Source organism: Micromys minutus, assembly GCF_963924665.1.
Source record: "Micromys minutus genome assembly, chromosome: 2".
In the NCBI taxonomy this organism is placed as follows: Eukaryota; Metazoa; Chordata; class Mammalia; order Rodentia; family Muridae; genus Micromys; species Micromys minutus.
The window spans coordinates 4,509,912-4,536,213 of NC_137971.1; the positions used below are offsets into that span (position 1 = coordinate 4,509,912).

Genomic DNA, 26,302 nt, shown 5'->3' on the forward strand with positions numbered 1-26,302 from the left:
CTCTAAAGAGCACCAAGGACAGGCCTTAGTTTAGGACCCTGGAACATGGAGGTTGCAATCTGCATCACAGTGTTACATGACATGATTCTGAGCAGTAGGTTTATTTAATATTTCCAGGTGGCAATCACTGCTGCAAGACTGACCAGGAGGAGGTAGACATGTAAGGCAGTCCTGCTGTGGACAAGTGAGGTGCCATTTTGTAGAGGGTGTCTCAGAAGGTCATAGGTTGCCTGTGAGCAGAGACAGAAGGTCATGGGAACGTTCCCAAAGCCAAGAGATATTTGTCATTAAACTATCTTTGTTAGGACCTCTGGACAAGACAGAAGGCCAAACACCTAGCATTCTTGTTCTTACATATTTTTCAATTCCAGTAAAAGTTAAACACAACTAAGTATCACAATACATGTTTAGTTTTCTTACTGCGAAGTCGATACCATTCAGATTTGGTCTTTATCCTTCCAGGAGAGTGAATCAATTCTCATCTCTCCCCAGTGTCAGATGTCACACTGGGCAAACAGCCACGATGCCTATTTAACATGTCCAAGTGGACCTGGCCACCAGGTTCTCCCAGCTTCCCTTGGTCCCTACCCGTTACAGGGTATGGCTGGTACACCTCATCCCCTATCCCGAATCTCCAGACTGCCCTTTCCCAGAGGTTCTTCCCTATATGATCAAGGCAGTTTGGTTACCTGCCCCCTTTTGTACCTTCAGCCTCTTGGCTGCTGCCCCAAGTTCCCTCTCTCCCTTCCCCCACCCTTATGCATACTTGGTCCGGCTCAATCTGGCCATGTCTACCCCGGACTGCCCCAGATAGCCCGATATCCCTTTTATTTGTGATAATCTTTCTCCTCCACCACACTGGGGAGCAGTCATATTCTTTTATTTTTCCTTTTTATTTCTTTTCTTCATTCACTAATATTCTGGGGACTGGCCTACTGCCTTAGTCAGAGGCGAGTGTTAGTCAGCTTTTCTAATCTGATGTCTACATGGGGGCATGGCTATTCTTTCGGCTCCTTTTCTGGAGTATGACCACAGCTAGTGTTCACCAGGCCTAAGCATCTGACAACACGACCACACACACACACACACACACACACACACACACACAGACACACACACACACACACACACACACACAGACACACACACACACACACACACACACACACACACACACACACAGAGAGAGAGAGAGAGAGAGAGAGAGAGAGAGAGAGAGAGAGAGAGAGAGTAAGAGTTGGTTATCCACATAAACATGATGCCGTCGTGAGTTAACTTTTCTATTTTGAGAAGCATGTCAGCTTGAAATACCTCTACCTTGTCTCAGACGCATGTGTGCTGACGGGGTTGCCAAAAATTGTCACTTGAGTAAGTGGCAGCTTTAAAAGCCAACCAGCTGCAGACTCCAAAGCAGAAAGTCGGCGTAGGAAAGTAGAAGTTGGATTCCGAAGGCTCCAGGCGTCCAGAGGGGTTTCATAGTGGTGGGGTTTTGAAGACAGTAGAGACTCGGCCGGGGGTTCTAGCGGATCTCGCCTGTTGCATCTCCCTGTCTCTCACACTCCAAGATGAACGTGCAGGCCTGCTCTCGGTGTGGCTATGGGGTTTACCCCGCTGAGAAGATCAGCTGCATAGACCAGGTCAGTGGACTCACTCTATGGTCTTTGGGTAGAGTGACAAACGTGGGACTTTTATCGTCTTACGTATAGAGGTATACTGAATAATAAAAGAAAGATGTGTTTTCCCACTTTATTTAAGTTTTGTTCATCCCTATGTCTTCTGTGCTGTTTGGGGGGGGGAGTTTCATCTTAACACATACTCATGTGTAAGTTTAGGAATTTTAACCTTATTTTATCCAAAATCCCCAACCTTTTACCTTAAAGTCTGTGAGCTCCAGGCATGGAGGAAGACAGCTAACTTACAGATCTTTTCTGTGACTTTCAGACATGGCACAAAGCATGTTTTCACTGTGAAGTCTGCAAGATGATGCTTTCTGTTAATAACTTTGTGAGTCACCAGAAAAGGCCGTACTGTCACGCGTAAGTGTCTGGTGCCCTGCTTGCCACAGCATGACTTCTGGTTTTCAACAAGTGGCCAACTGAGGGACCAGTTCCCAGGCTCCGGGCTGGACTCCGAGCAGCGCCTCTCCCAAAGTGCTCGCTCATATCTACTCACAGCAGAGCCCAAGTGGGGTTTTCAGCCATGGCCAATAAATGTCGAATTTCTAGTTAGGGAGAAACCAGGTCTGTCTCTGTAACTGTGTGTCGGACGGTGAGCTCCGCAGAACAGTGGAACAGCCGAAGACAGGCACCCGAGAAAGCTATTTCTCTCGAGTGATGTCAGATTCATCTATTCTGTTGGGAACTTCTCAAGTGACTGTCCTCAGCGAAATGTCCCTCACTGTTACATGTGTTCAGTTTGCATGATTTGAGTCTTTGCGGGCGATTCATTGGGCGCTCAGGAGCCGAGGCCTTGAGTGCTGTGCTCATCCACCGTAAAAAGAGACTGGTATTGTAAGAACCCTTTTCCCCTTCGGATGAGAACGTGGCTAATTTTTATCTGTATTAATTCTGCAGGCACAACCCTAAGAACAACACGTTCACCAGTGTCTACCATGCGCCTTTAAATCTAACATTGAAGAAGTCTGTGGCACCCATGGGTGGGGTAAGTCACTTTTGCCGTTTGAAAGCACCTATAAGGAAAGTCCATGGACTCCGACACCTGTTGGGCTTTAAGTGTTTCTGCCTGTATGCGGACCAATTCACTTCCTCCTCAGACACATGCAAAGTGCTCTTAAAAGATTATTGCTGCGCTCTGTCCTACCTCAACGTTAGAGACCAATTCAAGTTATGTCTGGCCAGCCAGACCATGGTATCGCTTTATCCAATAGGCTTTGCTTACATTAGATCGTTAACACATAAAACAAAATTTACATAGTTGAAAACTATTCCAAAAAAAAAAAAATAGGAAAAGAAAAGAAAGCCCTGGGTATTATTTTGGAATAGAATATTGAAACCCTGCAGTTCACACTCCTTGAACTGAGCGGTGGCTTACGATTACATATAACCTCACGATCCCCCTTTGGGGAGGATAGCTCAGCTATGCTTTGAGGAATGAAGTTTGCTTTGGGAGCGTGGGGCCTTAAATCCAACAGTGAGCTAGCTTCTCTCACCCGCTCAGCTGTTGCCGGAACCGCTGTGTCTATTCACACGATGAGTCACTGGTCCTTCAGCAGGCCTGAGAGAAACTAGGCTCTGGGGTGGAATTAGGCAGATTTCTAAAATTAGGAATTACCCAGCAGGTGGAGGGCTCTCTAGTGATCTCTCTTCACCCCAGAGCCCTTTCCTGGTGTTGCTCCCATTTGCATGGACTCTGGTATCAGGACTGTCCTTAAGGAAGTGTCTCAATGCTTCCGTCCTTGCCCATGACTGTCTCCAGCTGCCGTGACCAGACCTATCCCCCCCGAGTTCTCCGCTTTGTGCTTTCACTTCCCGGTGTGTGTTGCCCTGACTGGAGGTTGTTTACTTCACTCCATCCACACCACAGCCCAAGGGAGCAGAGACTGTTCTTATCCTGTTCTTCTGGAGAGAAGGCCGAGACTCAAAGATGTTGTACAACTCCATCCACACCACTGTGCGCAGATCCAGACCTGTCTGGATGCAGAGTCCATACTACTGGCCCCCTGTGTCACCTGGAAGGTGACAAACTGCAAAAGCCAGAAAGACTGAAACTTCATACATCCAGATGTTTCTGCAGATGTGGACAGGGAGAAGTATTTGCTCTAAGCATCTGTTGGGGTGTATCATACCCTACAAAGGGATCTACACTGCCTGCCATTGCCAGCCTCCCCAGCCTTAGGGCTACCTACTGTTCTAGAAGGCAGTGGATTCATTTCCTTCTAACTGTGTGTGACATAACTGGGCTGGCAGGACATAGCGTAACCTCTCATTGTCTTTTAGACTATAGCCAGCTTCCCAGGAGGCCTGAGTGTGTCTATGTGTTTGCATTTAAGACTATGAGGTGATGTTCGTATGTTTGCACATGGGCAGAGTGCACTTAGCAAGTGTGAATGGCCATGTACGACCACACATAAAGACACATGATATGTGCACTGACTGCTGTATATGTGCATTATATGTGCATACATTCATGTGTATTGTATGTATGCAATATGTATGTGTGTGTGCCTGTGTGCATGTATGGGTGTGTCTGTATGAAATGTGTGTGTATATTTTTGTGAATATGTTTCTGTACATTGATATATTGCAGCATGTACTTTTGTTCATGTAAGTAAAAGTGTGTGCACACATACATATATGCACATATGTATGGTGTATAGAGTGTGTGTGCACATAAAACAGTTGATTATTGGAACCCGTTTCACCTCTTTTTCCATCAGGAAAAGTTGAAATGGCCAATCATGTTCTTTCTAGGCCTTAATTCTTTGAACTAAGGTGTGTAATGAATGAGATTTTCAATATTGCTCCCGCTTCCCTGAGAGACATAGCCAGTTAAAAAAGAGATAAATATATTGTGCATATGCTAAAATCTTTGAAAGGAAAGAAAGGTGGTAGTAACTGGGAATTTTGGTAAGACCTTGAGTGGGGATTCGGCAGAGATCCATGGTTTTCTACTTCACAAATTTCACTCTGGGGGGAAAAATGTACATTAAGCTAGAGCTTCCTGTTCACATTTCTAGAATTTATCTTATCTTTTAAAAGTTACACATTTATTTATGTGTGGGTATGTATGTATATATTTGTACTGTGTGTGTGTGTGTGTGTGTGTGTGAGTGTGTGTGTGTGTGAGAGAGTGTGTGTGTGTGAGTGTGTGTGTGTGAGTGTGTGTGTCTCTGTGTGTGTGTGAGAGAGGGAGTGTGTGTGTGTGAGTGTGTATGTGTGTGAGTGTGTGTGTCTCTCTGTGTGTGTGTGTGTGAGAGAGAGAGAGTGTGTGTGTGTGTGAGTGTGTGTGAGAGTGTGTGTGTGAGTGTGTGTGTGTGAGTGTGTGTGTGTGAGTGTGTGTGTGTGTGAGTGTGTGTGTCTGTGTGTGTGTGTGTGAGTGTATGTGTGTGAGTGTGTGTGTGAGTGTGTGTGTGTGTGAGTGTGTGTGTGTGAGTGTGTGTGTGTAGGTTAGATGACTATTTGTGGAGTCAGTTATCTTCTTTCCCCCTGTGGGTGCTGGGGATTGAACTCAGGTCGTCAGGCTTGGTGGCTTTACTGGCTGAGCCACATTGCTGGAGTAACTCTAGCCTTTTAAATTGCACCACTCAATAGAGCTTTGCACACAGCAGAAGTTCAACATGTCATCCAGCCGGTGGCACCAAGGAAACCAGTGGGACTGATAAGGCGTTGAAAACATTTTCATTGTATACAGATCGACGGCAAAGAAGATGGCGAGCAGTTTAAATCCGTTCTCCACTGGGACATGAAGTCCAAGGCCGGAGCAGGGGCAGCTAGCCAGCTGATGAATGAGGTGAGTGTGTGGAGGGAGAGAGAATGCGAATTACAGGGACGAAGACCAATGATAGCACACCTCTAGAGACAGCCAGCCAGCCTTTCTGTCCACATGTCTTTAGGGGACCCCCATCATCCTTCCTAAGAGCACCTACTGTGCCTGTTTCCTAAGAGCACCTACTGTGCCTGTTCCAGCTCAGCTCCGCTGCCTACTCTCCGACAACCGCAGGGTTTCTGTCCTCAGGAACAGCATCTTCCCCTTGTGGCCAGGGTTGCTCTTCTTCTGTGACACTTCACCTGGCCCCAGTCTCCATGTCTCTGTCCCCTGTATGATCCAGTCTTTGCCGCCTGGCCCTAGGAGGGCCTCCCAGAACGGCTTCCCCTCTCCTGTCATCTCACCCGCAGTCCAGCGTGTCACATCGGTCACACAGTGTCTTGGATGTCCCTGACTTATTCTTCTTGTGGCCTGTCTACTGATGGCCGGTTCCTTAAAATGTCCTTAGCATATTTATTTCTGATTCCATATACAGTATTTAAAACGTCCTTGGCGTGAAAGACTGATGAACAGGGCTTTAACTACTACCTCTGTGCCCACCTTCCTAACGTGCATGACTTTCCTGTGTACTTAGATCCGTCTTCTAACTCTCTGTCTGTAACTGTCACCTGTCTGTCTCTCCACCATTTATCTGTCTCACAATGTTCTGTCCATCGCTAGCATCAAGTACTTACATTTGGGCACAGCTACTCCCTTACTAAAAGGACCTGGGCTGACCTATTTAGCCACCCCTTTTTTTTTCTTAATTTAATTTTTATTTTAAAATTATTATTTTTATGCATATAGATGGTGAATTTGGGTCATGACTGTGTTTGTATTAGCTTGCTCACGAAACTCTTCAAGTCACACTCCTGTTTTCATGATGATGATGATGTGTGTGTAAGAGAGAGACAGACAGACAGACTGACTGACTACTGTTTGATACTAACACGAGTGGGTGGGTAGGAGGTTATTTACTGGAATGTAGACCCCTCATCAGTGTCCACACCACCGAAGAAAATGACATTTCTCACCCAACAACCGCTAATGGCCAGAAGTCCTCCAAGGAAGGTTGTGGCCTCAGAGGCTCTTCCCAATCCGTGGTGTGACATTGTGGGGACCAGTCTTGTGTAGATGGTGACACTGCATGCAGTCCCAGCATTGTCTATTGTGGGGGCCATTTTCTCATCCTTCAGCTTCAAATTCTTCCTCCCCTTCCTGTGATTTTCCCTGAGCTGTGGGGTGGGCGTGGGAGCAGGGGATATAGATGCATTTGGGGCTAGGGATCTACTGTCTTGTATTCTTGGAACTTTGGCAACTTATGAGTCCGTGCCTTAACCTCTGTGTCTCCGACCAACAGCAAGAGGATCACTGATCTGAGGATATAAGCATTAGTGTTCAGTGGCAGGGTCACAACATTTCTATTTAACACAACACCAGTAGGGGACCCTAGGACCTATGATGTCTCTGGCCCCGACATGTTGGCCAGGGTCACAGGTCCAGACCCATGTGTAGCATGAGATCCCTCTCAGATCAAATCAGAAAACAATTTTTACATGCAAAGTAAACTTAACGATAAAACTTGTTAATCCACAGGGCTATTGCGAAGATGAAAGAATAGATAAACGCAAAGATATTAGGATAGTGTCAGGTGCAAAAACATCAGCTACTGATATTTTTATTGATGATTCTATATTAATCTATCTTTGGTTTTTCTCACTGAACAATACGCATTGTTTTCCAAGTCACCTTACATCCTACAGACACCCCAGAGCTATTTCCACATCAGCTTCCCTTTCCAGCTGTTGTGGGTGTGTTCAGGATGCACCACTGTGAGCAGATGTAGCTGTTTTCTTATTGATGGGCAGGTTGTCTATGTTATAAACAATAAGGTTGCAACAAACACTCTTTCCCTCAGTCTCTTTTGGATAAGGAGGGTGTTTCTGAGGAACAGACAACAAGAAATGAGTACATGCCTTAAAATTTCCTTAAAGTACACGCGAGCACACACATATTTTCTAATCATTATTTTCTGTGTTTGCTTTATTCCTGAAGTTTTACAGCAAATATTTTAAAAGGAAAAAAAAAACCTATTTTTTTTTCTTGGCAATCTTCTGAGACAAGTGGCAGGTTTTGAAACTTTTTTCCAGATAGCGCTGACTCACCTCAGACTTGTTGTCTATGGGGACTTCTCCCTGCTCAGTCTTAGTACACCGATGAGCAAGGAGATGTTTGATTGCACTTGGAAGGTTTCCATAACATGGAAAGTCTCAGGGAATTCAATTATTCAAGAGATTAGGTCATTTTCTGCTCTGGGAAGCATGAGTACTTTGGTTGGCTGAGACCCTGAATGGAGGGGCTCCTTGCTTTTAGAGAACAGCTTATTCTGACAGGGACGGGGTCCTCCTGGGAATGGGGCGGGGACTTGAAGGAGGGTGGGATGGGTGGGGGAAGGTGGGATGAACTGTAGGGGTGTGGAGTCAACTATGGGGAGTGTGGGGTGAGCTGGAGGGAGTTTGGGGTGACTGTGGGAGCGTGAGTGTTTCGGGGTGTAGGGTGGACTATGGGGGTGTGGGATGAACAACTAAGCATATGGGGAGTGTGTCTAAATGCATGATCATGCTAGGGAGTGTGTCTAAATGCATGATCATGCTAGGGAGTGTGTCTAAATGCATGATCATGCTAGGGAGTGTGTCTAAATGCATGATCATGCTAGGGAGTGTGTCTAAATGCATGATCATGCTAGGGAGTGTGTCTAAATGCATGATCATGCTAGGGAGTGTGTCTAAATGCATGATCATGCTAAGGAGTGTGTCTAAATGCATGATCATGCTAGGGAGTGTGTCTAAATGCATGATCATGCTAGGGAGTGTGTCTAAATGCATGATCATGCTAGGGAGTGTGTCTAAATGCATGATCATGCTTCCTGCACAGAGAGACTACTGGCCAGGGTATGGGGAAGGGAGCACTTGGTGTCCAGGAGCTCTGCCGGACCCCGAGATCGTAAGGATGGTCGAAGCTCGGCAGTCTCTCGGTGAGGTAAGGGCCTATGGACTACTTACAACTAGTAGGTGACAATTCCTTTAGATAGTCCTTTATTTTTGAGATTTTCGTAAACACCCTGCCCCTTATGAGTCTTGTCACGACGGTGAAAAATGCCTGGCAGAAACAAAGGGGAAGGGTTTATTTGGGCTCCTGGGTGCAGAGGGCCTCCCTTTCATCAAAGTGACTTGCTCGCACAGAGAAACCAGGCTGGGTCTGGAGTAGATGTGACCTCAGTGTCTCACAAGGGGTCAGCCTTTGAAGGTTACATCTACCCCAGGCCCAGCCTGGTTTCTCTGTGAGAGTGCCACATGCTAAGGTAGGGAATAAGTATTCAACACTCGAGCCAGGAAGGTTATAGTCGAGTTTTAACACTGCCCTGTCAGATTCCCATGAGGTCCCAGTCTGTAGACCCCAATACTCAGTGACCTCACCCATCAAAGACACCCTACACATGTGGTGAAGGGTCTTGCAATGGGAAGAACCTAGATTCTTATGGTGGACTCACAAGGTTCTCTCTAGTCAGTAGGTAGGGGCAAGGGGGAGGCTTAGGTGGGAGAGTAATAGGGCTGGGCCAGGCTAGGTTGGCATGGCAGGACTGCCCGAGTGGCAGTGGGGACAGGGAGGAGGGCAGATCTCCTCTTGTTGCTTCAGAAGGAGCCAGTCCCAATGGCCTCCATTAGACTCTTCACCTCCAGGACTGTGAGGGAATGCTTAGGCAGTGTAGGAACAGAGGGCCGCAGAGACCCTGAACTGCAGGCGCTGCCCTCGCTCCTTCGGTACACAGCTCTTCTTTGAAAAACCTACACGGGAAATTACTGTTAGTTTTTTTTTTTTTCCTCTCCTTTCTCTCCCCCCCCACCCCAAATCTGGGTTTCTTTGTGTTCTCCTAGAACTCACTCTGTAGACCAGGCTGGCCTTGAACTCAGAGATCCTCCTGCCGCTGCCTCCTCCCAAGTGCTGGGATTAAAGGCCTGTGCCACCACTGCCCAGCTATGGTTAGCTCTGTAATTTGTTTCACCTTCGAAAACAGAAGGCAATAGAAATATGAGGTCTTGTTTCTCGTTAGAAAAGTAAGGAGGAAAAATAAGACATTTCCCTTCCTGAGCTGTAGAACATTCCCTGGAGCTGAGTTCCAGCCAAGGCTCCTGGATTATGCCTGTGTTATGATATAAGAACACCTGAGAGGATTGTACCAGGCTCTACACAATATGGTGTAAACAGGGGAGGGTCTCAGCCTTTCTCACGTGCCATGTGCAAACTTACCCCAGACATCAGTGTTTTCCTCATGGAGAATGAGTCCAGCATCTCTGGTTTGGTGGCAGTTTCGTGACTTCCTGTCTGTTCTCATGCTGCTGTGGTTCTGACCAGCAGGGGTACGTGGAAGACAGTGAACAGCAGCAAGGTAAGGGGAGCTTCCCCGCCATGATCACCCCTGCCTACCAACGGGCCAAGGCAGCCAACCAGCTAGCCAGCCAGGTGAGAGCCCCCAGGCTCCATTGACGATGCTAACTTTGGATATGAACGCAGCAAGCTCTGCAATTCAGGAAAACAACACGAAATAAATGTTATAGGGCTGTGGAGGAAGTCATGCTTTCCTAACGCTTCGTCCTCTGTGCCTTCATTGGGCCATGTTTACAAGATGTGGAAAGGGGGAAGACCCAGAGACCTTGTGACTTGCCCAGTGGCTAAAGTAAAGGTTTCTCCAGGTTGCTGTCTTTTCTTAGAGCAGATGTGGATTTACCTGGGATTGGCGCAGCTTGTGGGTTAAGGGCTCAGGTTTTAGAGACAGAAACTTAGGATCTGAATCCTGACTCTCTCAAACATTCTCTGTGTAGCTCTTGTCAAATTATTCATGATAAATAATAGTTCCACCCAACGACCAGGGTGTCCACTTCCACAGAGACACAGAGGCCAAGATCAATTCAATAAACTCTTGCTCTTGGTTTAATGGTTCCAGTGCATTGAGGCTGTCCTGCAAGTGGGGCAGAAGTGACCCCAAGGTTTCAAAGTACACATTTTAAATACAGTTCTGAGGGCAGATTTCAGCAACAGCATGGGGTGGTGGCGCCTCACTGGTGGGTCACAGTGACCCTTGGATTCATTGGATAAGGGGCTTTAGGCTGATGATGATGCATATTTGGGACTTTTCCATGAGACCTTGTGGCTGTCAGCCAGTAAATTCAGTGGGTTTTTGTCCTTGTTTTGTTTCTCAGAACTGGGTGTTTTGAAAAAGTCTCAGAGCAGGGGCAACTTGACCTGGACAAGAGCCTCACATTCTTGGGTGTTTTGGAAAGTTCCAGGGAGGGGGCAACTTGTCCCTAGGTGGCCTGGTCAAGAGCCGGTACATTAGCAAAGATAGTGTCTGTTGGTACAGACTTGGAACAAATTTGTTTTACTGCCTGAAGATGTAGCTTCTAGAGCATATAGATCAGGGTTCTCACAGAGACTTGAGGTAGGCATGGCACCACTTTGACTCAGTTTCTCCTTATCAGGTGCAATACAAGAGAGGCCATGATGAGCGAGTCTCCACGTTCACTCCGGTGGCAGACACTCCCGAGCTGCTGCGGGCCAAAGCTGGGGGACAGCTTCAAAATGATGTAAGAAGTGACACAGGAGGTCCCGGGAGACGGTTGAGTGGACATTTGTCACACAAGCATCAGGACCAGAGTTCAGATCCCCACAACCCTTACAAGAACCAGACAAGTGTGCTGTCTTCCCTGCAGTCCCAGAGTTTGGAAGGCAGAGACAGCAGAGCCTGGGGCAAGATGGGTAGGGTAGACTAGCCAGAATCAGAGATCGTCATGTTGCTGGAGAGACCCTGCCTCCGTGCATAAGGAAGATACCAAATGTCAACTTCAGGCCCCTCTGTGTAAGCATATACATATGCAAATGAGCCTACCCAGTGTGTACTCTCCTTCATATAAACACACGCATACACACACATGTGTACCGCACACACACACACACATTCAAATGATTCAGTCTAATGCACGCTGACCCTTAAGACCCCTTTTTGTAGTTGTTATCTGGAGGGGAGGGAAGAAAGAACAGAGGCAGAATCCTGGCCATGCCCAGGTACGAGGAAGAAGTTCCCGAGGTCACAAGACATAAGTCCGCCCTTACAGGACTTGCAAAAACTCTTTAAACAGAAGTCAGTCTGTTGTATTTGAACCAAGCCAGGCTGTCAGATGCAGATGAGAGAGAAACCTCTCCTGCCACTGCAGACCCGAGGGGGTGACTTCTGAAGGGGCCACTACTCCCCTTTTCTCAGCCCACAAGTTCCACATTGTGCTAAGTCAAAGAATCGATTATGGTTCTGAATGGAAAGTTGAAACACAACCCCAGCTTCACAACCCCAACTTCATGCTCAGAAGTAGTTTCCACCTGCCCGGCTGAGATCTGAGGTTTAGATGCCCACTTCTCCCAAACATGACATCAGCTCTTCAGAGAGAGACTAACTGCTCTGCCCAGCCCCACCCCGGCCCACACTAGGTGCAACCCATGGATGTGCCGAACTCCACACTGTGTGTCTTCAGAAGCCAGGCTTCGTGCTGGGTGTTGGGGATGAACAGACAGATGAGTGTGGCCCACCAAGCTGTAGGCTGATCTGTACAGTAAGAACTGCCCAAGGTGATAGGCAGGCCTCACGGAGCTCCCAGAGGAACCCCCTCTCGGATCATCTGTACAACCACAGGAGGTCATTCCGTTTTTCTCTCTTTAATTTTCCAGGAGAGATACATGGAAGACGGTGGGCAGCAGAGGGGGAAAGGCAGTTTTCCTGCTATGATCACACCGGCTTATCAGATAGCCAAAAGAGCCGCTGAACTGGCCAGTGATGTAAGTGCCCGTGGTTGTGTGTTCTTGTTAAGGAGGAAGCAGGAAGTTAACCTGGTTAGAGAGGTCCAACTTCCTGTCTGTTTCTTATATATTTGTCAGAGACAAGTAGTACCTTTTCGTCGTGGTTGTCAATCATTTTCCCCATGACAGTGACTTACTACTTCCGTAGACCTAAGCAGAGACTGAAGAGGCCACAAAGCACCGACTTTTACCTTTGTGGCTCTTACACTGGGACTCACTGAGTTTTTTCTTACTCCCAACAGGTGAGGTACCATCAACAATATCAGAGAGAAATGAAGGGAGTGGTTAGTCCTGTCGGAGCTGAGGGCACGGTGACAAAGGACTCTGTAGACCGACGTGGCCAGGTACGTGACACTTCTGGGAGCTGGTCTTCTCCCAGGCCAGCTGTGACAGCCGTGGACTTGTGATCAGGGTTTGGACTTGGTGCAGGAAATGTACAGAGCTCAGCTCATCTGTTTAGAAAGAAAAACCTGTTCTAATGTGGTATTTTGGCCAGTGAGAAGACATTTCCATCTGTTCGTTAGAAAACTGTTACAAGGAATCCAATTGGTTGAGTGAGGTCATCACTGCCTGAGTGAGGTCATCACTGCCTGGGTGAGGTCATCTCTGCCTGGGTGAGGTCATCACTGCTTGGGTGAGGTCATGACTGTCTGAGTGATGTCATCACTGCCTGGGTGAGGTCATCACTGCCTGGGTGAGGTCATCACTGACAGGACTCAAATATATGTCTTGAGAGCTGGGCAGAGAGCCTAGTAAGTTCAAATCTCCACCATCCATGTTTTTTTTTAAAAAAAAAAATGAAGGAAGGAAGGAAGGAAGGAAGGAAGGAAGGAAGGAAAAACCTGGGCATTGCCATGTGAAACTATAGCTTGGGATTAGGATGGAAACATGGAAAGTGCTAGGGCCTACTCACTGCCAGCCTAGCTCCAGTTTCAATGAAAGACCTTGTCTCAGGGGAATAAGGTGGAGCACGATAGAGCAGGAAGTCATCCTTTGGCCTCTGGACCCATGCACACCTACACATACATGTGCATGTGCATGTGTGTGTGTGTATCTTGAAAAATATTGAGTATTCCTCCAAGTTACAGGAATTAAATTCTTAGGAAGCAACTATTTCACCTAGATTGCTAGACATTGTAGTATACTCTAGAAAGTCTTGTTCTCCATTCCATTTTCCAACAGGACTGTATCAGGTCATGGAGTAGAAAGGTCAAGATAACACACTCTGTGTGACTTATATTCACATTCCTGTGTATTACATGGTATTACAGAGTCATCATGACATAAAGGAAGCACTATTCTTTTATAGTCCCAGGTGAAAATATTGGAAGTGTGTAAATGTGTGTATGTATGTATGTATGTATGTGAGTGTATGTGTATGTTTGAGTGTGAAAGTGTATTGTGTAAGTGTATATATGTGAGTGTATGGCGTGTTTGTGTGACTGTGTGAGTGTATATGTGAGTTTGTGTAGGTGTGTGTGTGAGTGTATTGTATAAGTATATATGTATGTGTGTGAGTGTGTATGTGTGTGTGAGTGCATTTATGTGTGTGTGTGTAACTGTGTGTGTGTTAGTGATACATTCAATGAGGTTAAGTGGTATTTTTCTTAGTTATTTGGCAGCATGCATGAATTATATAGCAAACTGCAGACAATTGATTTCTCCTCTTTAAGAAAGCCAAGTCACCACAGGAGGGCATATGCCCTCGTGACTCTTGGAATGTATTTGAAGATAGGTTTTGAACCCTTTTCGAAGTGTCTGCCTACGCAAGAAATGCTCAGTTTGGAATTTAAAAGGCAGTTTAATTAAAGCACACAGCGAACTATAGGCATCTTGTATTAAACTCAGTGAGATGCACTCTTACTTATCCCATAGTTTAGAAGACACAGAAAAATGCCTAGTAACTGTTTTATTTTATTGTTTTTGAAAAAGCACACACACACACACACACACACACACACACACACACACACACACCCCACCTAGCAGGAGCTAAGTGTGATGATGTTGAGGCAAGAAGGGAAAACACAGTGAGTTCCAATCTAGTCTGGGCGTCATAATGAGATCTTATGTCAACAAACAAACAAAGAAACAAACAAACCAGAACAGAAAACTCTTGCTTTAATACTTAGCAAAAAAAAAAAAAATCTAGTCTGTATTTTCACTATCTAGTTATAACACATGCGTAATTTCATTTGTGCTCACACAGGTTGGGAAACCACAGAGCCCATTAGCAAAAAAATCTTAGAAGCTTCTTTCTCCCCTCCCCCCCACCCTCAAAATACACCTTTTTCACTGATTGTGTTTGACCCAGAACACTCAGGCAGCCAATCAGGAGGGAGAGCTTACTCAATCTTCATTTGGGGAGAGGGTCAAGGGGAAGCCTGGACGCTAAATTTGGCCTGTAGCTGACATGTAATTTGGTAGTGTTCTAGTGGGTTACTAGTCATTAGAGCAAGTTGACTGCCATGTCCAGTCTTGACGATAACAAACTCAAGAATTAAGGTGAGTGTTAGCGCTGTGATTGGCTGTGGAGGGAGCTCGGTCTAGTGTGGCATTTTCCTGTGTCATTTAACTCTGCAGGGTATGAGCAGGAGGGACTGAGGCAGGCAGGCGAGTAACCAGTGAATACCTGTAGTGCCTTAAACATTACACAATTCACCCTTGCTAATGACTACACCCACCAACAAAACAAAACCATACCATGCAAATTTGTTATTTATAACTGAGCGATTCTCCAATAGAAGTCAGTACCTTACAAAAGACTCTCTCTCTCCCTCTCTCCCTCTCTCCCTCCCTCCCTCCCCCTCCCTTCTTTCCTCCCTCCCTCCTATCCCCCTTCTCTTTCAAATGAAGCTACCAAAGCAAAACTAAAGAGCAGAAAACCAAACAGCAAACTTAGATCCTTTTCCTCCTCTGAAATTACCTTTCTCCCCACGCCTCACTCAAACAGTCTGGCAGCCAAGGGAAGAAGCCTGGCTCCTTAGATTTCATCCAAGTATTTTACTTAAGGAAATGTATTTGCTGGAGCCCATCATGGTGCTCTTGTCTCAGAGGAGGCCCCAGGGTGAGTGCTTTGATCCTGGGGCTCTGAAGACTGTGTCCTGCCCAGGGCAGAGTTCAGATGAAGAAGCAGCTGGCTCGGCCCAGGACAGGTCTGGGGTGAAGGACTTGCAGGAGAAGGTGCAACTGTCTCTACTTACTGTGTCCCTTCTTGTTCACGGGATGCTGGTTTTGTGAAAGAAGGATTTTCTTTACTGGAGTTGAAAAGTGGTGACGGGGAAGGAAGGAAAAGATTAAAAAGAGAACAATAACTCTCATCTTTCAAAACGCGGTTACCCTATCGCGGAGACTGATGGCAGCACGGAGCTCCTCATCACAAAACCTGACATCTGGTCACACAGCACACTTTGCTGATGGGGAGCAATATCAGAGATGTCAAATACCCTTCTGCGCACACCCCCCTCTGTGTTTAGCAAAGTATTATTTGAGACTAGTGGACCCTTCCCTGGCATGATTCAAATATGTATTTTCAATAACAGAATGGGGGTGGGGGAGTCTCTTGGCTTATCTGACATAGTGATGATTGATAAGGAGGAGAACATTCATGGTGACAGGTGTACATAGTATGCATGTATGCATGCATGTATGTATGTATGTATGAATGCATGATATAGTGTGTATGTGTATGCATATATGTATGCATGCATGCCTGTATTATGATATAGTGTACATATGTATGTATGATATAGTTTTTGTATGTATGCATGTATGTATGTGTGCGTGCATTATGATGTAGTGTGTGTATGCGTGCATGAAATAGTTTATGTGTGTATAATATAGTGTGTGCATCTATGCACGCATATATGCATGCTATAGAATATGTATGTATGATATGGTGTATGTATGTATACATGTACGTATGATATAATGGTCCAGGCTCCAAGCTCTAGAATCTTATTCACCACATGTACACCTCTGGCAGTCAGTGGAATCTCCAGTGTGGATGAGTTTTGCTGTGATCAGTCTTGGGGGCTATGACTGCTGCCCCCACCCGTGCCAGGAGGGACACACTACTGATCAAGTTTTTGACTGACTCTCAGGTTTACTCAGAAGAGTGTGAGGAACCTAGAGGAAAGGGCAGCTTCCCGGCCATGATCACCCCAGCTTATCAGAACGCCAAGAAGGCCAATGAACTTGCTAGCGATGTAAGTATTGGCAGAGCCACTGAGGGTTTATTATGGGATGCTGACAGCCACATGTGCCGAAAGCTACGCACAGACACATCTCCCAGAGCCAAGCAAGAGCAGACTGCTAGCCTGTGGTGCAAACTCAGTGTCTTATCGATCGGTTCATAGCCTTTGATTGTGTTATCTGTTTGCTTGGAAGTGCAGTTGGACAAGTGTCCTGCTCATTTAGGCCATGTGCAGAAAGTGCGAGCGCTGTGCACGCAGATTAGCTGGGACGAGGCGAGCCTCTGCCAAAATACCACCGCGCCGTCCTGTGAGCTAAAGCTCAGCGAAGGAAGTCCTGTGATTACCAAAATGGGTGTGACCCAGCGAGCGAGAAGTGGTTTTTATTTAAAGAATGTTAGGCCGCTGGCAGTCGGTCCTTGAGAGACGGGCTATAATTAAAGTTGGTAGAGTGCGGTGCGCACCACAGTCCTTAACATGCCAGTTTGGGCTCGGTCTCTGAAGGAAGCCTAGCATTCACTCCACCCTAAGCCCTTCTTTCTGCCACTGTTCAGTGAGTGCCGAGGTACCCGGAACAGCGCCACCTATGCCCTGAGATGGGAAATGCAGGTCTCCTGAGACACTGCAGAAATGGGTGCTGATATTTTGGGCAGAATGCGGTTGGATTTTATTCTCTTTGCCATAGTAGCCTGAGGAACCTGTCTCCTTAATCCAGGCAGTGTTGGAGTGTGCAACGAGTGAGAAGTGTGCGGACATAGCCAGGAAAAGTTTTAGCACAAAAAGAATAAAGTGGCTTCTAGATTTACCGAGAAATTTTAGAAAGCCCCTGGGAACTTCCTTCCTTTAGAGAATCCTCCTGAGCCATTGTTAATGTGGCAGCCACAACTCCAGACACCCCTGGTGTGCTTCTTTCAGATCAAATACAGGCAGGACTTCCATAAGATGAAGGGCGCGGCACATTTCCACTCCCTCGCAGCCCAGGACAACTTGGTTCTCAAGCGAGCTCAGAGTGTGAGCAAGCTTGCGAGTGAGGTGAGTACTGGGGACACCCACACTTCTGTCCTGTCCCCCTCTCTCTCAGATAGTGAATGCAGTGCCTTGTTTAAAAATAATGCAGCTGGGTGTGGCACATATCTATAACCTTATATAGACACTTGCACATACATACAAATACACACATACAACATACACACATACATATGCACATATAAATACATACATAAAAATACATACACACATACATACATACACACATATACACACATACACACAACATACACACATACGCACACACAAATACATATATAGACATATACACATAGATACATATACATACATTCATAATACACATACACAATACATATATACATACATATACACACATATATACACATACACATATACACATACACACATACATATATATACATACACACATACATATATATACATACACACATACATATACACACATACATATATACACATACACACATACATATATACACATACACACATACATATACACACATACATATATACACATACACACATACATATATACACATACACACATACATATATACACATACACACATACATATACACACATACATATATACACATACACACATACATACAACATACACACATACATAATATAACTTGTCAGGTAGAGCAGGAGGATCAGAAGCTCAAGAGCACTCTAGGCTATATAGTGAGCTGGAGGCCAGCCTGTGCTACATGATATCCTGGCTCTAAACAAGTATACAAAATGGAACCATGCAGAATGTCCTCATGTTGCCAGTTTCCAAATAATGCACCAAATAAAGAACCAAACACATGAAATCTTTTCCTGTTGGCTCAAAACTTACTAAATATTCAGAAGTGCCAGGTTTGTAGTTGTTAGAAAGAGCACTCAACTTATAGAGATTTGTTTTTTCTTTAATTCTGCGTGCATGTGAGTGCAGGTGCTCTCAGAGGCCAAAAGAGGGTGCCATATCCCCCTAGAACTAGGATTACAGGCCGGTAAGAGCTGCTCAACTTAGGAACCAAACTCAGGTCCTCTGGAAGAGCTGCAAGCCCTCTTAACCTCTGAGACATCCCTCTTGCCCCTGCGCTCCAACTTTTAAGACCATAAATTGTTATGTTAGTGTGGAATCAACGTCTAGTCTGTTTTAAATGCCATGTGTCCCTTATCACGGGGGTCAGAGTTCAGAGGAGCTGTGTCTACCACCCAAGTTTCCCTTTCCTTCCAGGCTGGCCTAGCTGCTGGAGGGTGCATTGGTTAAACCACCCCATGCTTAAGCCTTTCTGAACCAGGACTAGTTGGCAAGGACATAGGTCCTCGAGCTCTCCGGAGCTCTAGTGTCCCTTCATCGAGGCTCCTGCCGTTTACACCGCTGTTCAGCACTTGGAGACCTTTGGGTGACAACAGAAAAAATTTGTGGCTATGAAAAAAGTATTCTCTGCAGAGATGTAAATGACTTAGAACATTCTGTGACTTCCAACGGCCTTAATCTCAAACCGAGCTGATTGGTGACACTGACTTTTAAATGCTCAGCATCATACTTTCCCAAGCCTCATCATGATAGAGCCTCGGACACTTTGAGGCAGTAAGGTCAGTGCAGAGAGCTTAGACGCTGCATTTTGACAGAGGTCCTAGATGACTCCAGTACTCTAGAGCAGAAGTCAGCACACTGCGGCCTTGATATCAGTTCTAGCTCATGGCCCAAATCTAGCTCAGGGCCTTTTATTTATTTTTTTTAAATGAATAAAGTTGTGTTTGGGGCCCAGCACATTGTCTCTACTTACATACTGATCTCGCCTGTTTCATTAGATTCACACAGAAAATCTGCACTTGACACGGAGACTGTGTGGAGGGGAAAGCCTGGAGCACTTGATCTATTTTGTTATCTATATGATATAGAATATAACAGTGATAATATCGATATATAATTAATATTAACACTTGTTATATCTATAATAACTATATGATCATTCTGTTCGCTCTGGAAGATCACTGCAATCACCGGGCCATCCCTTCTCCATAGGTCTAGAAAAGGAACGTGGAATCTGGGCTGACACACAGATCTCAGGGTCAAAAGTAGAGTCCATTGGGTAGATAGAGGTCGGGGACAGTTCAACCACCCTGGAAGAGTATAGTCACATAGAAAAGGGCCGTGCCTTTTTCTGTGACTATCCGTAACTGAACATAGGAGTATCAAGACACATTTGTAGGGCCTGGGGAGACAGCTCAGGGGTACAGAGCTTACTGCACAAACGCGGGGACCTGAGTCTGGATCCCTAGCATCCAGTTAAAGCCAGAAATGGTGGCACAACCTAGAAGTGCAGCTCTGTGGGCAGGAGTGGGAAGAGCAGAGGCAGCTATGTCCTAGGAATTTGCTCTCCAGCCACTGTGGCTGAAACAGCAGGTTCCAGGGTCAGCAAGAGACCACGCCTCAAAAAAGTAAGGTAGGGAGTAATAAAAAATGAATTCAAGTTGGATGACCTCTGGGCTCTGCATGTGGACTTGTGTGTGTGTATAAATGCACACACAGTCACAGAGACATATGCACACACACAGTTAAAAATTTAAGTCCTTTAGTATATTTCATTTTATGTGGAGGTGCATGTGCCCAAGGGTATGTTTTTGCACCACATGCATGCCCAGAGGTCAGAAGGGGCATTGGATTCCTCCGTGTGGGTGCTAGGAACTGAACCTGGGTTCCCTGCAAGAGCAGTGGGCCCCTAATACTAAGCCATCTTTCCAGCCTCTGCTTTAAAATAAGAATGGATCTCTAGAGTTAAGATTCAAATGCATACATGGTTTTGCACTTTTAACTGTATATCATACTGTTAGCATTAAAGTGGTCCTTGCATACGTTTAAGAGGCATAGCTTTCCCACATTGTTTGATCAATCACTAAAACAATTTGCATTGTATTTCCTTTGACGAGTCATCCCAAGGGCTCTTACTCAATAGGATGAGCCAGCCCTGTCTCTCCTAATGGACACACCATTATCTGCTTTCTGCAATTATGTGCTGACTCAGTCTGTTTGATAACCATAACCTCACATCCCGCACCCAGGCACCCAGGGAACCTGAATACCAGCTTGTTTAAAATTAAAAATGGCCTGCCTAGGAGTTTGCTCCTTTTTGATATTGCTGTATAAATTACCTTTTAAAAAATTTAACAATCAAATTAATATCAGTGAATTCTCACTCCACAAAGCGTCCACACAATAAACTCAGATCCAACTGATGCTGACATCATCTGCCCACCTAGATAAGACAAACTGTCCTGTAATAATCCATCCCTTATAAGATATTCATAGCCACCTGTAAAGCCACCTGGAGATTGATCCTCTTCATCCTCCTTCATCTTGACTTCTGCTTTGTAAAGTATTTCTGTTAAATTTCCTTGATGTGTTCACAGAGTCATGCATGTGGGTCTCTGGTGGAAGGAGTTTCTTAGGTGGACTTGTTTATGTCATGGGCTCTCAGAAGAAGCAGGGCGTGGCTAGAAGTCTGGATGTCACATAAAAACCCAAGACCTTTTACCCCAAGAGCATCCATGCCATTTCTAAAATAGTATTTTTGACACCATTATTGCTATTAACTAAAGCTGTAAAGCAAGCCCAGAACCTCATACTGGGGAGACTCTGTTGTAAGTTACACTCCAACCCCTTGTTTTACAGTTCTTGATCTGTGTGAAGCATTCGAGTACCTGCTGTTGAGAAGGACTGTGTATTTGTAATGTCCAGGGTGAAATAACTTGCTTCATTATTTGTTTTTTATAAAGGAAAACAGCACACACTTGCAGGATTCTCTGCCCTACTTTAAGTCTTGAGTTGTAAGTTTCGTTTAAAAAAAAAGAAAACAAATCCCAGTCAGGCCCTGGGAATGTTTTTAAGAATGGCTTCAGGGTGGTTGTGTTAAGCACCTGGTGTTTGGCATAGGTGGAATACAAGAAGGGTCTGGAGACTAGTAAAGGTCACAGCATCAACTACTGTGAGACACCCCAGTTCAGGAATGTGAGCAAGATCTCCAAATTCACCAGCGATGTGAGTTACTACCTAAGCACGTTTTGTGAGTTGAGCTTCTGCGTCTCCTGAGAGATGAATTTTGTGACTATATTCTTGTGTCTCAGAGAAGCATGGCCTCCCAGGTGCATGGTACATTGGGTTTGGTTAGGAGTGTCTTCTGTGATTAGTGTCTAATCAAATGATGTCACAGTCCCCGAGTTTCCTTGCCTGCCCCTATGTGACTGAGTTCTCAAGGTGGAACTGTGTTTGCATATCCTATCCGTGTGGCTCAGCAGCTGTTCCTGGTGCGGAATCCTAGCATGGGAACCTGACTGCATGCAGCGTTTTCTCACTGTGACTTTGTGCTTCTGAGTTAATATATGATCTCACTTAGCATAGTCAGCTGAAGAGCCAGACAGGATTTCCCCACTTTGCATATGACCAGATGCATGCTAGTCTCACTTACAAGTTTCGGATGCTCTCAGAGAAGGCTTGAAGATATAGTCATTCCTCTTCCATTTTCCTTTATTTGATAAGCAGCATTTGGTACAGGAATCATTTTCCTATTGGTTGCCACAGCGACCAACTTTTACACCATAAAATTTGGCAGAGATCAGATTCTATTCTTTGTGTATAATATGGGGATTGGTTCAAGGCCTCTCGGTAGGCTGTCTTCAGATACCAAGTCTCTTATATAAGGATGGTGTAGTGATGGAGCCTCAGCTTCACACGGACTCCAGGCCTCTCCAGATTACTTCTGATACCTGATGCATCGAGCGTGCTACACACATACCAATGCTGCACTTTCAAAGGAAAAGCAGTAAGAGAAAAACACTGTTCCCTACAGATACAATCGTTTCTTCAAATATCTTCCATCTGTGTATGGTTGAGTTCACAGATGTAGAAGCTAAAGGACTTAAGCAAAGAGGCAGCCAATAGCTTGTAATGACTGGGCTTGAAGACCAGGACCTCACAACCAGGGCTTGTCTGTCGTCGGCTGTCCACCGTCAGCTCCACACTCTCACAGTAAATTTCCACACCGGAAAAGTCTGGCAAATTTAAAAGTAATCATGTAACTCACTAACACACACACACACACACACACACACACACACACACACACACGCACGCACGCGCGCAGTCTGGCTCGGTGCAGTGCTCCCCAGGACATGTGCTCCTGTGTGCATGTCTGCCTGTCTTTTCTTAAGTTCTGGTGCTCTCTGGAAATCTCAGTTGTTTAAAAACAAGTTTATTTTATTTTATTTTATTTTCCAGCAGAGGAATCATGCTTATATTTGGACTTAGACTGTTAAGATAAATAGTTTACCTTTACCTGGTTGGGAACTTTTCATCCAAAGTTTAATGTTTCCTTATAGAATAAATACAAAGAAAACTACCAGAACCAGCTGAGAGGCCACTATGACGGAGTCGGCATGGACAGACGCATGCTCCACGCTCTCAAGGTCGGCAGCCTGGCCAGCAATGTGAGTTGTGTTTAGGCAACAGTGGGAATCAGCTGTCTGTGGTGTGAAGAATTTGGCCAATTACTTCTTTTAAAGAATATTTTTTAATGAAACAGTTGATTTTTATTTTATTTATTTATTTTATGTATAGGAGCACACTGTAGCTGTCTTCAGACACAGCAGAAAAGGGCATCAGATCTTATTACAGATGGTTGTGAGCCACCATGTGGTTGCTGGGAATTGAACTCAGGACCTCTGGAAGAGCAGTCAGTGCTCTTAACCATTGAGCCGTCTCTTTAGCCCGGCCAATTACTTTTAAACCCCCCTTTAGAAATGTGTGTGTTTCCATTTGTAAAGACAGACCCCCGAGGATCTTTAAATGTTGACAAATATAAAGTATTACAAAAGCCTTTCAAACTTTCAGAGGCCCAGCCAGCTCCAGTCAGCGTGCTCTGGCTCGAAGGATCTCTGTCGATGATTCAGGGCAATGTAACACCCCACTTCTGAACGATGCGATAAAATGGACCAGTGAGATTCCTGTTGGAAATACTGCGGGATTTCAGTTTTATGAATGGGAGGTGTCTACGGAGGGGTGGATTTGTTTTCCATTGAAGACATGCTGTGGTCGTGCAATGGTTAGAGTAATGGGTTAGCCAGACATCGGGGCAGCATGAAAACTAGCTCACAGATATGAAAAGACTGAATTTTATTCCTCGGAAATGATGAACACCTATAGCAGACCTATCTCACACTCAAACACCCAAGCGTTGCATTTCCTCTGCCCAAGGACGCTGACCCTGACAGTTACAAAAATTACTAAACTACTCTAAAGTTTTTAAGTTTTCCCCAGAAGCCCTTTCCTTGTATCCCTGTGAGTCCCTGCTGGTTTGAAACAAAAACTAGAGCCTTATAATTAAAAAGGAAGATGAGATAAATGTACCACAGATGGAAGTTGACTGAGTCTGAACTAATTAAGAGTAATTCAAATTAATTAAAGGCAGACGTGTGAACACAATGTAATTTTCTTTAGGGGTTATGAAAGTGAATTAACTTTGCTTCTCATTATGTAGAAATATTTATGTCATTCACAGAAGGGTTAGGGGAGGGTGGGCGCTGATTCCTCTTTTCTTTGGGTTTCAGGTTGCCTACAAGGCTGACTACAAACATGACATTGTGGATTACAACTACCCAGCTACTGCAACTCCATTCTACCAAACAACGGTGAAACTGGCTCCCCTGAAGGATGTGAGTCCCCCCACCCCACCCCCTTCATTTTACGGCTTGCTGTAGAGTGAGGCTTGGGCAGCCAGGTGGGAAGGAAAAAAAATCTCATCAATATATAGGAGATCATAGGGGCTGGGAACAGGGCCTGTCCCTCCTCTGGGAAGTTCATGCACATATGACTAAAAACCCGATTTCTAGATGAAGTTTGGGTGATTCTGCTCTTGTCTTGAAAATCTCCTGTCAGAATCTGGAGAGCTACATCTGCTGGACACATTTCTAGTAATTATTCCATAGCAACGATGTTCTTTAAAAAATGAGAACTTAGTGTGTTCAAGATAGAGTAGGTATAAACTAAGAGCAGATGGTAATGTTAACTATACATTTTCTCAAGGGGCATGTTAACAAACATAGACAGACAGACAGGCAGGGAGGCAGACAGAGACAGATAGATGAATAGCTAGATCCCTCACTTAAAGAAGTGATCCTATATGTGGTTTGGCATCTCAAACAAAATAATACAATTAATTAAAATTATTATTTTGGTATCATAATGTATTTATTATGTGTTCAGTATTAAAATTTTAGAAAATACAGGGGAAAAAGCAAAAAAAAAAAAAAAGCATAAAGAAAAAGGTAAAGTAATTCAATCATTTAAGAATGAGCTGACCTTATAGTTGCCCAGCAAAGGCAATCTCTAGGTTACTAATCACTTGATAGATTACGTAATCCTGCGTGTGCTCCCTGCACGCCCAACGTGCTTTCCTCTAGCTCCCATGGGCTCAGCACACCAGCAGTGACCAGCTGGGTTTTCCTGCTGGTAGACAGGACTTTACGCACTCCCTCATTTTACTGAGAGGAGACGGGATGAGATGGATTGTGCTGGATCTGAAACAGTGTCTAGACCGCTGATGAGTAAGAGCAGGTAAAGGACAGTGTATTGGATGAACCGGGATGTGCAAAGGCGAATGAAGCAGGCAACGAGACCCAGAAGGGACCAAGCTTTGCACTTCTCCTTCCCAAGGACTTTTGTTAGGCTGACTCTTTTGTATCCTAATGAAACCAAAGCATCTTTGTTTTTGGTCCCAAATACTTCATAGGCTACTTAGCAATTAAAAGTAAAGTGGTGAGTGTGTGTTAACAATCGGGCACTTGAGACTGAGCCTAGTAATTAGCACAAGTAAAATGAGATAGATATCTATAGCTTTGCATTTCCGTGGTTACCTTCTGCTCTATCTACTACAGGTGTGTCTGTAGGACTATAGCTCAACGTCTACGCCTGAAACATTGTAGCTAGTTCATGATTAAACTGGACTGCAATAGACTTTGGGTTTAGAGGTCTTCTAAACCGGCAGCACAAGGGCGGTGCCCAGGCTGTTACTTGTTTGCTTTTGCCTGTGGGGAAGAAAAGTCAAAATCACAGTCAGCTCAAAAGGACTGCTGTGTCTGGTGTAGCAGAGTTCAGGGCTGATCTACAAGTGCTTCCTTCCTTCCTTCCTTCCTTCCTCCCTCCCTCCCTTCCTCCCTCCCTCCCTTCCTCCTTCTCTCCCTCCTTCTCTCCCTCCCTCCCTCCCTCCTTCCTCCCTCCCTTCCTTCCTTCCTTCCTTCTCTCCCTCCTTCTCTCCCTCCCTCCCTCCTTCCTTCCTTCCTTCTCTCCCTCCTTCTCTCCCTCCCTCCCTCCCTCCTTCCTTCCTTCCTTCCTTCCCTCCCTCCCTCCCTCCCTCCCTCCCTCCCTCCCTCCCTCCCTCCCTCCCTCCCTACCTTCCTACCTTCATTCCTTCCTTCCTCTTACTGTCTTGGCTCTGGTATGAGTCTGAGCAAATTAGTCCTATTAGCACTCAGGAAGTGGCAAATTCATTCCTTTCTCAGGAGAGTTTGTGGTCTTGCCATCTGGTGGTTAACCTTAAAGGTGGTAAAATAGCCATGAAATTAAATATAGCATGGGTCCTTAATTAGAGGGCATTCCTGTAGATGAGTTTTTATAAACACTAATAGAACAAAAATGAGTCTC

The 26,302-nt window shown here is 45.3% G+C and overlaps 1 protein-coding gene across 8 annotated transcripts in view; it reads left to right on the top strand.

Moving 5' to 3' along the window:
* The first annotated feature begins 1,396 nt into the window (after positions 1 to 1,396).
* Positions 1,397 to 26,302, top strand: part of NRAP (nebulin related anchoring protein) — a 74,492-nt gene continuing 49,586 nt past the window's right edge. For 4 of the 8 annotated variants that reach the window (XM_080912509.1, XM_080912513.1, XM_080912511.1 and 1 more), the window contains exons 1-14: positions 1,397 to 1,637; positions 1,942 to 2,036; positions 2,574 to 2,661; positions 5,371 to 5,469; positions 8,419 to 8,523; positions 9,898 to 10,005; positions 11,022 to 11,126; positions 12,259 to 12,366; positions 12,630 to 12,731; positions 16,491 to 16,595; positions 17,496 to 17,612; positions 21,542 to 21,646; positions 22,984 to 23,091; positions 24,211 to 24,315. In XM_080912509.1, coding sequence (XP_080768635.1) covers positions 1,566 to 1,637; positions 1,942 to 2,036; positions 2,574 to 2,661; positions 5,371 to 5,469; positions 8,419 to 8,523; positions 9,898 to 10,005; positions 11,022 to 11,126; positions 12,259 to 12,366; positions 12,630 to 12,731; positions 16,491 to 16,595; positions 17,496 to 17,612; positions 21,542 to 21,646; positions 22,984 to 23,091; positions 24,211 to 24,315 — 1,422 coding nt within the window. In that variant the 5' untranslated portion in view covers positions 1,397 to 1,565. The remainder of the gene's footprint in view (positions 1,638 to 1,941; positions 2,037 to 2,573; positions 2,662 to 5,370; positions 5,470 to 8,418; positions 8,524 to 9,897; positions 10,006 to 11,021; positions 11,127 to 12,258; positions 12,367 to 12,629; positions 12,732 to 16,490; positions 16,596 to 17,495; positions 17,613 to 21,541; positions 21,647 to 22,983; positions 23,092 to 24,210; positions 24,316 to 26,302) is intronic. The other 4 variants (XM_080912514.1, XM_080912516.1, XM_080912510.1 and 1 more) reach the window with 3 other exon arrangements.